Source organism: Sciurus vulgaris (genome assembly GCF_902686455.1).
Source record: "Sciurus vulgaris genome assembly, chromosome: 8".
Taxonomy (NCBI): domain Eukaryota; kingdom Metazoa; phylum Chordata; class Mammalia; order Rodentia; family Sciuridae; genus Sciurus; species Sciurus vulgaris.
Window position 1 is genome coordinate 107,206,890 of NC_136468.1, and position 15,447 is coordinate 107,222,336.

At 44.9% G+C, this 15,447-nt stretch overlaps 1 protein-coding gene across 5 annotated transcripts in view; it reads right to left on the reverse strand.

Annotated features, from left to right (window-relative positions):
- TNS3 (tensin 3) overlaps positions 1–15,447 on the reverse strand; it is a 268,106-nt gene that overhangs the window by 134,788 nt on the left and 117,871 nt on the right. For all 5 annotated transcript variants that reach the window (XM_079149903.1, XM_079149899.1, XM_079149900.1 and 2 more), the window contains 4 exons: positions 7,536–7,588; positions 4,927–5,098; positions 2,579–2,629; positions 366–488 (listed from right to left, as the gene is read on the reverse strand). In XM_079149903.1, coding sequence (XP_079006029.1) covers positions 366–488; positions 2,579–2,629; positions 4,927–5,076 — 324 coding nt within the window. In that variant the 5' untranslated portion in view covers positions 5,077–5,098; positions 7,536–7,588. The remainder of the gene's footprint in view (positions 1–365; positions 489–2,578; positions 2,630–4,926; positions 5,099–7,535; positions 7,589–15,447) is intronic.

The following is a 15,447-nucleotide window of genomic DNA, read 5'->3' on the forward strand; positions in this document are numbered from 1 at the left end:
AAGCCCAACAACACCAGAGACCCAATCCTATGAAATCCAAAGCCAAACTCTGCAGGTAATTCTTTTTTTTTTTTTTTTTTTTTTTTGGGGGGGGGGGTTCCCTTCCTCCTCTTCCTCCTCATCCTTCCCCTCCTCCTCCAGATTCAGTAATTCTTTGTTTTTCGGGGTTTTTCCCTCTCCTCCTTTATTTTAAAGGACAAGTAAGAACCTAATGGCAAAGTCATGCAGAGCCTGTCCCACCAGCTGGAAGTAGTGTGGAAACATGGCTCAGTGACTTCTTGCGATTAGCACTGATCTCCAAAGGGTTCCTCCAATCACTGAATCCAGTTAGCCCCCCAGAGTGTGTGGGAGGTGGGGATCCTTACCCTGCAGTGGATGACAACCACATGCTGAGGGTCGCTGTTCAGCCAGGACTCCTGTGCCTTGCATATGGTGCATATCTTATCAAGGGGTGGTGCATGCAGCTCTGGCCAGCCCACATCCATGATCTGCAAAGAGAAAGAGTTGCGTTGGTTTCCATCTCCTGAAGACTTTTGAGGTCATCTCTAATGATTACTTTCACTTATTAATATAATTCAAGAATAAATAACAATGCTGCATAGTCCTTTTTTGAAAAGCATTGAACATCATGGCCAGTTTCCCTCACTGCAAAGAAGAAAATGAATTGTCATGCCGCCCACAGGCTTCTGCCAGGGGCTGATCTGCTCTTCTGCACCTGGTTGACAATTCTAGAAAGGTCTTTTGGAGGCACTAATGGTGCAGGGTTCTATAGGAAAAAACTAAGGACCTCCAAGATTTAAGGAGGAATCCTTTGTCCAAGCCACTGCTAAAATTCTTCCCTCAGGTTAACAACCAGAGTTGGGGATGCAAAAGCATCACAGGAACAAAGGCCTATCCTATAGGCTTGGGACACAAACGAACTCCCCCAAAGACAGGTATGTGCCCATGAAGAAAAACGCTTGATTCCAGTTTGGTTGCAAAAAGAAAATCACTAATCCAGTCACTCTGCACAAGAGCTGAAGCTCTAAGAAAAGGATACACACTCCAGACCTAAAACTCAAGGTGGCCACATGGTGGTGTTGCTTTTCCTTGTATTTCCTTTTTTTAAGAAAGAAGAAAGGCAGGGCTCTTGGGCTAAAAGTAGTAGAAATAGTTTGCAATGGGTTGGACACTTGAGAAAACTGCCAAAGCAGGCAAAAAGTCACATACCCTGGCCAACTGTTCAGACTTAACTACTATGACATTTTAATGAACTCATTGGTTTCTACTATGTATAGTTAGCATATTCAAGACACTATGATACATAAATTCTACATTATATTTTTGTTGACTTATATTTAAATAGGCATTGTACTATATTACTACAGGTTAAGGATCCCTCTGAAAATGCTTGGAACAAGAAATGTTTCCAAATTCAGAGCTTTCCAAATTTTAGAATATTTGAATAGACTTTAGCAGTTGAGTATCCCTAATCCCAAAACCCAAAGTCTGAAATGCTCTGAAACCTGAAACTTTTGGGCACTGACACAATGCTCAAAAAGTTTTAGATTTTGAAACTTCAGATTTGGGGTTTGGGGATTAGGGGATGCTTCTTTTGTACATTTTTACTCTAGTAACTGCAAAATATTCCAACATATAGAATGTACATGTTTATACATGTGGGTGCATACGCACATATAATGCACTTATACTTACATAGTCCTACATTTTTTCTCTAAATTTTTGTTATTAAAAGTAATCATAAACAGAGGAGATAGTTGTAACTCTAAAGAGGTGGAAAGAACCAGGGGAAAAGATAGCAGAGAGACATCTTTGTGGTATGAAAATCTTCTGTATCCTGATTGTGGTAATCACACACACCTATATACCTGTGAAGGTGGCAGGAAAGGACATGTGCATATGGACACACATGCACAAACATACATACAAGAGTGTGTGCAAAACTAGTGAAATGTGATCAAGGTCTGTGCACTAAACCAATGTCACCTTCTTGGCATTCATTCTTTACTAGAGGTGAATATTCTTTATCCAAAATGCATAGAGCCAGTTGTGTTTTAGACTTGGCTTTTTACAGGTTTTCATATGTCTGAATATATAAAATAAGATACAATTGTGTTTCATATACACGTAAGCAAATATAGCTCAAATATAATTTTATACAATTATTTTAACAATTACAATTATTTTAATAATTTTGCACGTGAAAACAATTTTCCTGAGATTTCCACTTGCAGCATCATGCCAGAGTTCAAAAAGTCAGATTTTGAAGCTCTTTGGATTTCAGATTTTCAGAGTAAGGATGCTCAACCTGTGTTCATTTTGCAAGATGCCAACACTAGGAGAGACCAGGTAAAGGGTACACGAGACCTCTATTATTGTTGTCCTAAGAATCTACAATTATTTCAAACTAAGACCAACAATTTCAATTAAAAAATAACCAACAGATATGAATAGAGGATCCAATACCCCTCATCAGGTCACATCCCATAAAGACCTGCAACAAATTACTTTTGCACCAGCAGAACAAGTATTACTTAGCATTTTACAAAACTCAGAATAGAAAGAATAAAGTTCATACCTTTGGGTTAAGCTTTGTAAGGTCATATCTCTTTTCTGAAAGGTTTAATACCTTCAAAAGGGAGGAAAAGCTTTTAGACAAATCATCAATCCCAGAGACAAAAGCAGAACACACAAATGCATTTTAAACAGTGCCTTTGAAGTATCAAAGATTGTCAAAGATTGAAATGCACAGATGTGTATGTTGTCATAGAACAAAACACAAAATAAGCAAGATAAGAATGGCATACCTGAATCCTTTTAAATCCCTACATAAATTCTATGTTTTACTTTAATTAACTAGCACTAAAACAGGCAATTTACCATGTTACTTTTCAAAAAACTTCTAGTAGTTACAAAATATTCCAATACACAGAATATATACAAATATATACAGATAAATAGCACAGCTTTCCTGGTCTTGCTCTGGACTGCAGGCTCGCTCAGGAGACAGGAGGCAATGTGGGGAGAGCAGTCTCTCCTCTGCATTATGGGGCTGACCTCAGGCATGAGAAGCACTGAGCTCCCGACCAGTCATGAGACTCCACCCAAAAGCACACTGAAAAATCAGAGCTATTTGTGGAATCTTGCTAAATACCCAAGTAAAGCAAAATAATAAAAAGAATATTCCAGCAGAGAAGGGCCTAAAGAGTAACTAAATGTCCCTCTCACTTCAGAGATGAGGCCTAAGGGAAGCAGAGAGGAGGGGCCTGTCCAGGTCAGCTCTCCCACATATAGAGGTCACCTTTGCAGTGATTTAGGATGCGTGGCTCATTTTTAACCTCCTGGTTCTACTCAGTGTTGGTCCCACCTCAGCCCTATTAGAATGAATCATCAGAGACGCAGCTTCCCTTCCTTGGAAGGCCCATGACAGTATAACATGACAAGACACATCAGTACGGACGTCCTTCATAAATGATTTGAGTTCAGGGACTATTTTGTTTTCAAATCCAATCATCAGACATATATGGATAAAGAGATGAGCCCTGCCCTTTGAAGCTTAACTTAGAGTCTACACAATACACACGTGTGTATTTTTCTTCGAGTTCTCCAAAAAAATATTTATTTCAATGCAAATAAGAGACACCCCCGCCCACCCTAGCCAGTCTCCATGGGGAGCTTTGCCCCTGTAAAAGTCCCACACAGTGACAGGGGAAGAATGAATCCCAAACCCAGTCAATAGCCATCCAGGGCCTGGGCTTTCACATCTTCTCTTTAGGACGGGGAGAACTCCCCATGTTGGGGAGGAAGGAGGAACTGCTAAAGAAAGGGCAAGGGCTAGGATGATCAGTCTGGGTTGCAATTCCCCAAGGAGGGAGCTGAGGTCCTAAAGAGACCACCTCTGTGATAACAGAAGCAGCCTGGAAAGGAGGGAGCCCTGTTGAGAGGTGTGACTACCTTGAGGACTGAGACACCCCTTCTCTGTCCACTTCCCCGTCTGAGTAGGTCATAGCTTGGACAGGTTTCAGGGGAGAAAGAAAGGGGGCCTCTAGGAAGGGATCCAGTCCCTCCCTAGAGAGGAGACAGTTCTAGAAGCTGTGGAAAGGTGAGCCAGGCTGCTCTGATTTGGATAGAGAAAATGTCCACTCTGTGGCATGAGTTTCCAAGCCTAGTCATGGAGAAGAAAAGTGATAAGGGTGATAATAGCCCCTTGTTGGCTACAGTAAGATTAGTTTTACAGTAGATAAGGCGGCAAGTTAAGAGAAGGTGCTTGCAGGCTGTAATTTAATCCCAATCGCGATTACAACAGCAGAAGGAAGAAGAGAGTCCATGAGGCTAGCAACCCTGGGAACAGATAACAAGGGAGTAGCAGGAGGGAGAAGTTGGCTGAGAAACTGTTCTTCCATGTTTTGCCTAAATTTGGGCTCCCTCCACCAATATCAGGCATGGGTTTTGAAATCAAGTCATCTGCTTGCCCCAAGGCAGATCTTTTTTCTTTGCCACCTGCCCTAATGCCTTCTAGTACATGGGAGGAGAGCCACAATCAGGGTTGCTTTTTGATATCAGGGATTGCTCATGGAACCAGCCAGAGGGGGCTGGCTAAGGGATACACTGGGGCACTGGAGAGCCTACTCCCTAATGAGACAGCACCCTCAGTGTGGAACAGAGGAAGCGACCATCTGTTCAAGAGTCCATGACTGCCACCTGTGTGGTAGATAACACCTCCCCAAAGCAAGCCACAGATGGGCAAAGGATCACCCTGCTAAACTGGTTGTGTGAGTCAGGACCTGATTTTGGTCCTCTGTCATAAATGAGGGTCCTGTGAGCACCTGCTGCTCAGAGTACCCACTGTGGGACTGGTGCCCAAGACCCATCTCCCTGTGGGCCCCTAGAACCACACCATGGACACAGAGAACCCTGCCTGCTCACCAGGTAGTTGTCGCCGTGCTTGGACTTGAGCATGCGAGTGACCTCCTGCAGGTTGAGTAGGTAAGACTCTTCTGAGCAGCCAGCAGGGAAGGACACGGCAATGATGCGCTCTGTGATGTAGGTGAGGTCCAGCTCATGACCATCCTCCATGGTGGGGCTTAGGGCTGCAAGCCTGTTGGAGAGAAGAAGGACCAGTGCACAAATGGGAAAAGAGAAAGAGGACCAACACTCACCCTCTCACGTTTCTGCACGAGAACTGGACTAGCAGGCATCCTGGGAATCTGACTGTTACATCTCTGACGCATTTCTCCCTTACAGGAGTGTAATGATTCTAAAATTCCCTGCAGGGCATGATTGGGTTGATAATTCCCTGCAGGGCAAGACTGGATTGATTCAAGGTATTAGCAGGAAATAAGTAGAGAAGTTCACAGCAGCAGCACAGGGGCTTGGGTAGAAAGCATACTGGGCACAGGGGATGGTGGGATGCACAGGCACCCCAAGAGCTTGCTCAGAGACTGAATCCTTGGAGAGAAAGCCTCAACCCTCCTGTGAGACATAGGGGCCAGTAAGAGGCAGCTAGAGGAAGAACATTTCAGACAGTAAGGATGGTATGGGCAGAGGCCAGGGCTGTCAATAGCAGCGAGCAGCCCCTGTCTGCAAGTAGCCTCCCAGGAGACATATGGCCAAGGAAGAGGCTGGTAAGGTGGACAGGTTAGATCATGGAGGACATGATGAGGGAAGGGGCATGAGAGATGAGTCAAGGCAGAATTTTAGTGGCCACATAATTGAAGTGTTTCCTCTATTACAAAGAAGTTCCTTGGCTTCTATCAGACTGGGTCTCTCTTCTATTTAGGCTCTGCTGGGACCCAGGGGATTACCTGTATGCAGGGTACAGGTGACTGAGGCAGGTATCCAGGTATGATGAAAACAAGTGGAGGAGGGAGGTACACAGAAATATCCAAGTTATGTCCAGGAAGCTGAACTTGAGGACATGGGGAGGGTTGGCTGTGCAGGGACCCAGGAACCCAAAATGACTCCAGAGACAAGGGCCTCCTGACAGCATAGCTTCATCATGATCCCACAGGTCCCCAGGAGGCACATGATCCCACAGGTCCTCACTCATGAAGGGCCCCTAATGACATTAGGTCTGAGGGTGGTGCCCAGGAGAGGTGGCACTGGGTCAAATCCAAGAAGTGACACCAGGAGATGAAACCAGAAGAGGGTCACAGTTTGTCACGGGAAATGTGCTTTCAGTTCCTGGGGAGGTTCCCACCAGTATTAGATTGTGACTGTTGCTGCTATTTCTTTCCCACTCCTACTACATGTCTCTTTTTCTCCTTTCCTCTCATCTTTTTGAAAAATTCAAAAACAAAAAATTATTTCTCCAATCTTCATACCTATCACCCAACAAACCTATCACCCAACTTTAAAATTATCAATACAGAACCAACCCTTGCCTGACAATAGCCCAGGGGTGTCTTCTACCACTTATTGCTCTGCAGCAATCTCAGATACTAAATTCTCTTAAAAATCCTGTAGTAACAATTGTTAACAGAAAAGAGCATTCTTTACTTAAAATGCAATGCTATTATCACACCCTAAAAAAAGATATAACATCAAATATCAAAAATCATAAATTTGTTTTCTAAAGCTGATGTGTTCAAATTGGTACCTAAACATTTATCAAGAGCTTTTTAGTTTTCTCCATCTTATTCATCAGATATGGGTGATAAATATCTGGATTATTTTAAAGATCAAATCTGATTTTCTTGAACTCTGATTTTTTTTGGGGGGAGGTGTGTACCGGGGATTAAACTCAGGGCACGTGACCACTGAGTCACATCCCCAACCTAATTTTGTATTCTACTTAGAGACAGGGTCTCACTGAGTTGCTTAGCACCTTGCTTTTGCTGAGGCTGACTTTGAACTCGCCATCTTTCTGCCTCAGCCTCCCAAGCAGCTGGGATTACAGGTGTGCACCACCGTGCTGGGCTTGAACTCTGATTTTTGAAACAAAAAACTAATGTGCCTCCTGGGGTCATCACAATTTACAGAGATGAACTCTTGCTAAGGCTTTGTGGATCATTAGCTCAGGGAAGTCCTGGGACATCTCCTTGAAAGGAGCTCGCCTTTAGTGCATTCTAATCAACTCTGGAACCCTCCATAGGAGTTACACTGTGTACAGTCAGGTCATGGCAATAAAATTCTCTATTGAAAGATAATCATAGCCCAGGAACAAGCCTGTGATCCAAGCTACTGGGGAGATTGAGGCAGGAGGATGGCAAATTCAAGGTCAGCCTGAGCCAGCCTGTCTCAAAATAAAAAATAAAAGAATTGGGACTGGCTCAGTGGCAGAACACTTCCAGGTTCAATCCTCATTACTGGAAAGAAAAAGAAGATGATCCTGAGTGTTTCCAGAATCTAAGCTTCCAAGGCCAGATATCACATTCAGGAAACAGGCATGAAATCCATGTCTCTCATCTTGATTATTATTTTTAAAACTTAAAAAGAAATTAAGATTACTACAGAATAATATTAAGTCCAAGTCTCCCCTCTGGAGATGAATGCATCACCAGAGACACAGGAGTGTTATCCATGGGGACACTCACCGAGAAGGCTTATCACAGCACAGAGAAGAAGACAGTGCGGAGCTCCCTGGGGCCTGCAAATAACAAGACACGAATCATTTTGATGTTTCCTTCCCTGCCAACCCACATGGCACTTACACCACCAAGAAGGGACAATGACAGCTGTCCCACAGTTTAATCATCAATAGTAAGTCAAACATTGACACTACTGCCTTAGCACCTGCAGGAAAAGGTCTCCATTCTATTAAGGTTTTTCAGGTCACACAGTGACATGATTCCATGAACTGGCGGGAGGACAGGGTTTACACAAAGACTACCCTCTAGCCAGGTTGGGGCAGGCAGAAATGCATCTTTGCTCTCTTGGGCAGGAGGAGTCCAATCAACTGTTGCCATTATACCACGGGGCATGTTGTTTACTTCAAAGAACCAAAGACCTTCGGGAGCTCTCAATTGTATCTGCTCTTTTTAAAGTGCCCATCCTACAGGGATAAAAGCTGCAGGTTACGGTAACTGTTCAGTTTCTAGCCTGCATGTGCAAAGGGTATGTGATAAACACCACGGTCACACCAGCACACTATTTCAGGAGCGACGGCCAGCAATTTAATGAGTAAAAATGACTTTCAGCATTTCAGAAATCAGGAGACTGGGGCACAGAGAAATAGAGGTCACATCAAAGACCATACAAGTGGAAGGAGAAGAGCAGACACTGCATGTCACTCTGGAATACCCTTCCTGTCACAAGCTAGGTGACAATTTAGTAAGGGAGCACAGGGCCTTCTCACAGGCAGAGGCCTTTAAACTTCTACCTGAATCCCACTGACATGGACACTTCAAACACCCCTAACTTATATCTGGTGCTCCCCAGTCAGTGTAGTAAGGAGACAGAAAGTAAATTCTCCAGGAATCATCTAACCCAAAGTTAAACACCAGTTCCAAATCCAGAGATGGTCACTTTGGCCTCCCAGACAGAAACAGGAATCAGCACACACTCTGCTATACACCAAGGTACAGGGAGCATTCTCAAATCCACATTACCCGCTCCTTCTCCTTGGTCTCTCCCTTTTGAAGTCAAGACAGTAACAGGGTCAGTCTCACAGGGCTGTCTCAGGGGTCACTGAGATCATTCCATTCTTGGCTTGGACCTCTGTCTGCCACAAGTTGACCCCACCAGACAAACCTGACCCAGTAGATTCTTGAGTATACATGCCCTGCCACCCTGACCTCAGAGTCCACCCTCCCCCATGCCCAAAAAGCCATGGGAAGCTCCAGACAGGTTCTGCTAATCCCACTGAATTCCTGACCTAAAAAGCCTCTCAGGGTTCAGCCTAAACAAAGTCAAATATGATCTTTTTTTTTCCTATTAGAACAGTAAAAACCAAAATTTCAAAAAAGGTTTTTATAAGCACTGGTAAAATGCAAACTGATTCATTTTGGAGGACACTGACAGTGTGTGCAAAAGGCATTTAGAAGGTATAAAAGGCATATGGAAGCATGTGACCCATCAATGCAAGGAACAGATCCTAAGGAAAGGTCTGGTATGGACAAGGGTGCCCACTACCCCAGTATTCAGACAACTGCAAAAGGCAGAGTTGGATAGGAGTTGAGCATTATGTATAGATTTCATTAGGAAAAGAACCCCAAGAGGAAACTGCTGCTCTGTAGAAGATGATGGATGTACTGACATGCCTGAGAAATATAACAGCAAACAGGACTACCAAAGGTGAGGGTAGACTATCAGCAAAGAAAGAAGAGCACAGACACGCCCTGACTTACAACGGGGTCAGTCCTGATGAACACATCATGCAAATGGAAAATGTCTTGGTTGAAAATGCATTGAATCCACCTAATGTTACATACATCCTGGCTTAGTGACACAGCAACACTGTGTATTGTCAGTCATCTCCCCTTGTGAACACATGTCTGACTGGGAGCAGGTGTGGCTGCCATTACCCAGCATCCTCAAGAAATGGTCAGACCACATATTGCTAGCCCAGGAGAAAATCCAAATTCAAAATGTGAAGTAAGTTACTAATGAATACTTTTCACTTCGCCAACATCATAAAGTTCCAAACATTGCCAGTCCAGTCAGAACGAAGTCCAACCATTGTAAGTTGGGACTGTCTGCATATATTTCACACACATATACACTTACAGGTACAGCACATGTGGACACATGATCAGAATGCAGGTTGATTCAGCAGTAGTCTGTTTCTGAAATGTATCATGACATCATTTCCTTCTTATTTTCCTTCTACATGCACTCTTCCTTTTCTACTAGGAGCACAGATTATGAGTAAAATAGAGAAAGAAAGCCACCATGCCTACAGCCAGCCTTGAGGCACTTTCAGCTCCCAACACAGTATCCAGTACTCTTGCTCAACATTCAAGGGGCTGCCTCATGCCCTCTGTCCCAAATTAGATGACTTCTGGGCAAGGCAGTTAAGAAGGGTACTGTCAAAAGGTCTTGGAACTGGAGAGTCCTCACCAAACTAGAATCACATTCAAACTCTGTGCTGGCTGAGAGGATACAGTGGCTTGAATGGAGCCCTCCCCTGCAGCTAGAGTCCAGCCAGACCACCTGGACCTGCTGCCCCAGACCTTTCTTCCCAGTTCAACCTCCAAGGCTGCTTCCTGATGTGACATTATCTCTCTTGGACTCAGCACTAATCCTAGTCAATCACCCAAATCACTGGCACAGGGACTTTGTCATTTTGCAAGCTAACCATGTGACTATAGTCATTGCCCTGCTGGAGAATGGGTGACCTCCAGACTCCACAGTCACATCACAGCAACAAAATGAATGAGTTAATAAAGTTGAATAAATATCTGGAACTCAGGTTTTGGAGCTGCACTGAATCTGGGCTTAAGCCACCACCCTCACCATCAGTTTCCTTATCTGTAAAATGGGCAGATTTGAGGGCTTATAATCACATACAGCTGATTATAAGAGCTCAGCAATTAGTAAGAATATACTGAATTTTAGCTAAAACACCCTGGATTTTAGCACAGGGCCCAATTGAATGCAGTAAAATGCATTCAATTCCGCAAGAAGGCAAGGCAATGAGATGCCAGGAGTCTGTTTAGTTTAATGTATTGTAAGGCTAAATTAAAAGCTCCTAAGGCGCAATCATAAATAACCAATCCCCACATGAGAAACTCTCAGCTTAACCAAAGGGTTCCACTTACATTAAAAAAAAAAAAAAAAAAAAAAAGTTGCATTTGTCAAAGTTTCTAAAGTCCCCAAGGAGAAAATGGCCTGTGTCTGAACTACCAAGGTCCTGGATCATAGATGAACTTGTCACAACCTGATAATAGGCTCTACGGCTGCTAAGACACATATCCAAAAGACAGTCACTAATCTAGCAAGGCCATGTCAGAACCCAATGTTATGTTTTGAATATGATTTGTCTCCATCAACACTCACATTAAAATTCAATCCTCATTGTGAGGTTTTTAAGAGGTGGGACCAAGCAGGACCTTCAGGAAGTGATTAGAGCTTGGCCTTCATGAATGGATTGCTTCAGTCAAGGATTAATGAATCAAGTGTTTATCTGGAAAGCAGGTCTGCTCTTAACAGGCAATTCAGCTGTTTCCTGGATGTGACGCTTCCTCTCACCATGTGACTGACATCCTGAGCTGTCTCAGGACTCTGCAGAGGATTCCTGACAGCAAGAGGGCCCTTATAAGAGGCAGCCCCTTGACTTTGGAACAAACCTTTACCCTTAATAAATTACCTAGTCTGTGGTATTCAGTTATAGAATAGAAAACGAAGATACCCACTTACTTAATTCCTTCAGGTATTCCATAGTTTCAGAGCTTAAATCACACTTATAATTTTACCATGATTCGTACTGTTTGGTAACATCAACAGAATTTACAATAACTCATTGGCCGAACCACTTAGTTCTCACTCATTCCAAGATTACAAATACACAGAGAAGATGTGTGACTGTTAAATGCTGGCACCCGCGTGACAGGGTGTGGAGGATGCCATCCTCCCTTACACAGGGCCCTGGAGGTAGGAGAAAAGGGTGAAAGGTCTGAGGATGCACAAATATGGGTATCCCTGAGGGAACCCAAGACTTGTTCCTCAGCTGCAGAGTAGCGGGGCACAGTCAGACAGGGGCAAAGACTATTCTGTTCCAATAGAGTCCTCTGAGAATGATTCTATGCTCAAAACCTTAACTCAGGCCCCTTGCAATCACTGCCAAACAATTTTTTTTTTTTAAATCGAGAATTACATAATAGCAAAGGTTGAGGTCAACAGGAGGAAACTTCACTGTGCTGCCACCAGTGGAGACCCTATATCTTGAGTTGGCCCAAAGTCAGGAAGAGCATCAAACTATACAAAGGCCACATAAGCAAAGCATTCCACAATAAAGGCTCCACCTAAGGTGCACATGGCCACCTATTGCCCAGGACACCACCCAGAGGAACGCTTTCCCCAGCTTCTACATAGGGATGGTGGGAGTGTGGCAGCGAGGAACTCAACCCACTCCCCATACAATCTACTTTTTTTAATATCTACCAGGTATTAAACTCAGAGGCACTCAATCACTGAGACACATCCCCAGCCTTATTTTGTATTTTATTTAGAGACAGGGTCTCACTGATTTGTTAAGCACCTTGCTTTTGCTGAGGCTGGCTTTGAACTTGCAATCCTCCTGCCTCAGCCTCCTGAGCCGCTGGAATTATAGGCATGCACCACTGTGCCCCATCAGCCTACTTTTAACTCTACCCCCAGCAAAAACTGAGGCAAGATCTGGTACTCTTGAGGACCATCCTCCAAGGTCACAGAGAGCTGAATGCTCATATATACCCCAGTCCCAGACTGCTGTGTGCCAGTCACATGTCCCCTGCCTGGAAGCACAAGCCCAGGCCTAGCCACCTGCAAGATCAGTTTGGTACTCAGTAGCTACCAGATCCCAGCCCAAGCCCTGTGACACGGGCACCGCTATCCCTGTTGAGACAGGAGGATCTGGAAAGACAGTATACCTAGAATCACACAGCAACACAGCATGAGCACCTGTGAACCTCCACCCCACAGGTCTACTGTGTGCACTGTCTCGTCTGCCCCACATCGAATGAGCATCGATGAGGGGAAGAGGCCATTCCTAGGGGGATCTATTCTAGGGCTGTGACAGAGAGAAGAAAGAAATAGCGGCTGAACTGACCTGTCCCTTATAACCCAGCGTTAGAGATCTGATCTGCTGGAATCCCTCTGAACTACCCACAGGTTACATTGGGAATTAAGTGCAGTTGCTCCTATGGCAGGCCGCCTGTAACACCCTGGGCTAGAACGCCCCTCAGCTGCTCAGGAGGCTCTGACTTAAACTAAGACGAGGAGAGCCAAACCCCACACTCAACAGGAAGGGTGGCCAGCAGTTTATCAAACACCCTTCTAGTCAGTGACACAAGGTGACACAGGGATATAGTGTCATGGTGCATCTTCATTTGAAAGTAAAGCGAACACCTACACTTGAACCTACATTTTGGTTTGGATTTGAGGTGTTCCCCCAATGCTCCTGTTAATGTAAGAATGTTCAGAGAGGAAATAATTAAATTATGAGAGCTCGAAACCCATTTGATTAATAATTTGAATGGACTCACTAGGTGGTGACTATAGGCAGGTGGGGGGTGGCCAGGGAAGTCACTAGGGTGTGTCTTTGGCATTTATATTTTGTCCCTGGTGCTTTGCCTCTCGGCTGCCTGTCTGCCCTGAGCTGAACTGTTTTCCTCCACCACAACCTTCCACCGTGATGTTCTGCCTCATCTCATACCCAGAGCAATGGAATTGGCCAACCACGACCAAACCCATGAAACCCTGAGCCCAAATAGATACTCCCCCTCTCAGTTGTTCTTGTCAGGTACTTTGATCACAGCAACAAAAAGCTAACATATCTCTGTTCATCCACCACAGTGTATTTCATGCTCTTAGAATGAAAGAGACACTAACTTGTTGAAAATTTATTAAAGAAATATCCTGACTCCTGAAAAACCCTGAATCCTAACCTTCTACAAGAAATTTAGGAAAATCTCTACTAGTGGATACCAATCCCACACACTTTCTCTTGATGCTTTGTGTGGCCAATCCACTTTCTCTTGATGCTTAGCAGAGAGCGTTGCAGGTTCCCATCCTTGGAAGCCTTCCCAAGATGCTGTGCTTTATGAACCCACCAGCACTGACAGCGATCAGAGTCAAACCTTCCCTGAGCAGAGTTCCCATGAGACACAGGCACAAGGTGCCCTCTGTGTGAGGGTAAAAAATTCAGGTAGCAAAGTCTCCTGCCAGTTGTGACCAGCCCACGCCTCCCTCACCTGTGTCCTGGTTGGCCTGTGCTTATCACAGCCTTCAATTTCCACAGGTGCTAAAACAAAAGGAGGGAGGAGGGACAGGCAGAGCCAGAATCCTGGCTAAGGTTAAACTTGAGAACAGCAACCCGGCCAGGACTAACCAGTTCCAGGCTTCACTGCCCTTTACAGGAGCCTCCCCAGCAAGACCTAGACACCCATCCCAGTTATGTGACGCTGTGGGTTCAGGAGGTCACCAAACTCTCTACTCATCAATCACTTCTGATAAAATGACTGCCGCAGACCAAGCATATGGGGGCCATTCTAGCCCTGGAACCCACAAGTCTGTAAGATGCAAAGAGGAGGGTCACCATCAGAGAATTAGGTAAACTGCCCAAAGGGACTCTGCAATTATTAATTTAAAAATTAATAAATTTTGAAGTTATTAATTTCTTTCACTAAGGATGTTATTGTTTGTTATTTCAAACAAATGTAGCAATAGCAATTTGCAACTAGAAACCCAGGAGGCCATCTATATCTCAGGGAGGATAATGAGTGCCATCAGCATGAGATTCTGTATCAACACACGTCACAATTAGTAAGAGGGACAGAACCCTGTGCACACTTTGCATGTCACACACAGGGTGGGGGACAGGGGCTGGACAGCATGAAAGCAAAGACATTCTTCATTGGGAGAAACTAGACAGATCTCATAGCCAAGGACAAGGGCACCACATCGGATGGCTGGACCCAAGTTCAGGCTGGATCTCTGCATCCCTGCAGTGCTGGGACATTATCATTCTCATCCTTCCAGGGCGAGTTCGTGTCCCTACCTCACCTTGGATTAGGAATTCACACAGGACTTGCTGGAAAGCCTGCTGTTCACAGTGGTCCCACAGCACCCTGTCCTGCAGTGCAATGCCCCATGGAGGACCACCCTACTGTGCCATCCTTCAGTGCATCACCCTGCAGTCCCCCAGCCTGCAGCACCCCACTGCCAAGACCAGCAGGTGGGCTCTCAGTGAGACTGAGTACAATATCTCTATGAGAACAATGTTTCCCATCATAAACTGCAACTTCTTCCTCAGGAGGGCAGACCCTGTGAGAAGCAAGGTCTGGGGTTCAGAGGTCACTGCACATTTGGGTGCAGACCTTTGGGTACTTGGAGAACCAAGCGCATCTATGTAAGGAGGAAAGAGATTATGAGGGTCCAGGAGTCCCGAGAGCAGCACTACTAGGAGTGATAAAGTCACCGGAAATTCTCAGGAGACTGTAACCTAAGAATGTTTTCAAAACAGGGTTCAATAGAGCCGCTCTCTTGGCCAGACTATCAACACCCTGCTGGCCACCAGCTGGCCATGAACAAGCACACATGCTCACCAAAATGTCCAGCAGCCTCTAATACACACACAGACACTGGGGGGAACATGAAGGACAGGTCACCACTCACTCTGCTACAAAACCACCCATAAAGTCTCAGGATCCCACAGAGACTTCCCAATCCTCCAAGGTGGATGAGCTTCCAGTACATTCCATGCACCTTTCTAGAGGCAAGATCTGGAAGCTTCCCACATATCCCTACTCCTGAGAGGCAGGTCAGTTCTAGGACAAGCTTGTCATTAAGAACAGCCTGCCCAACTCT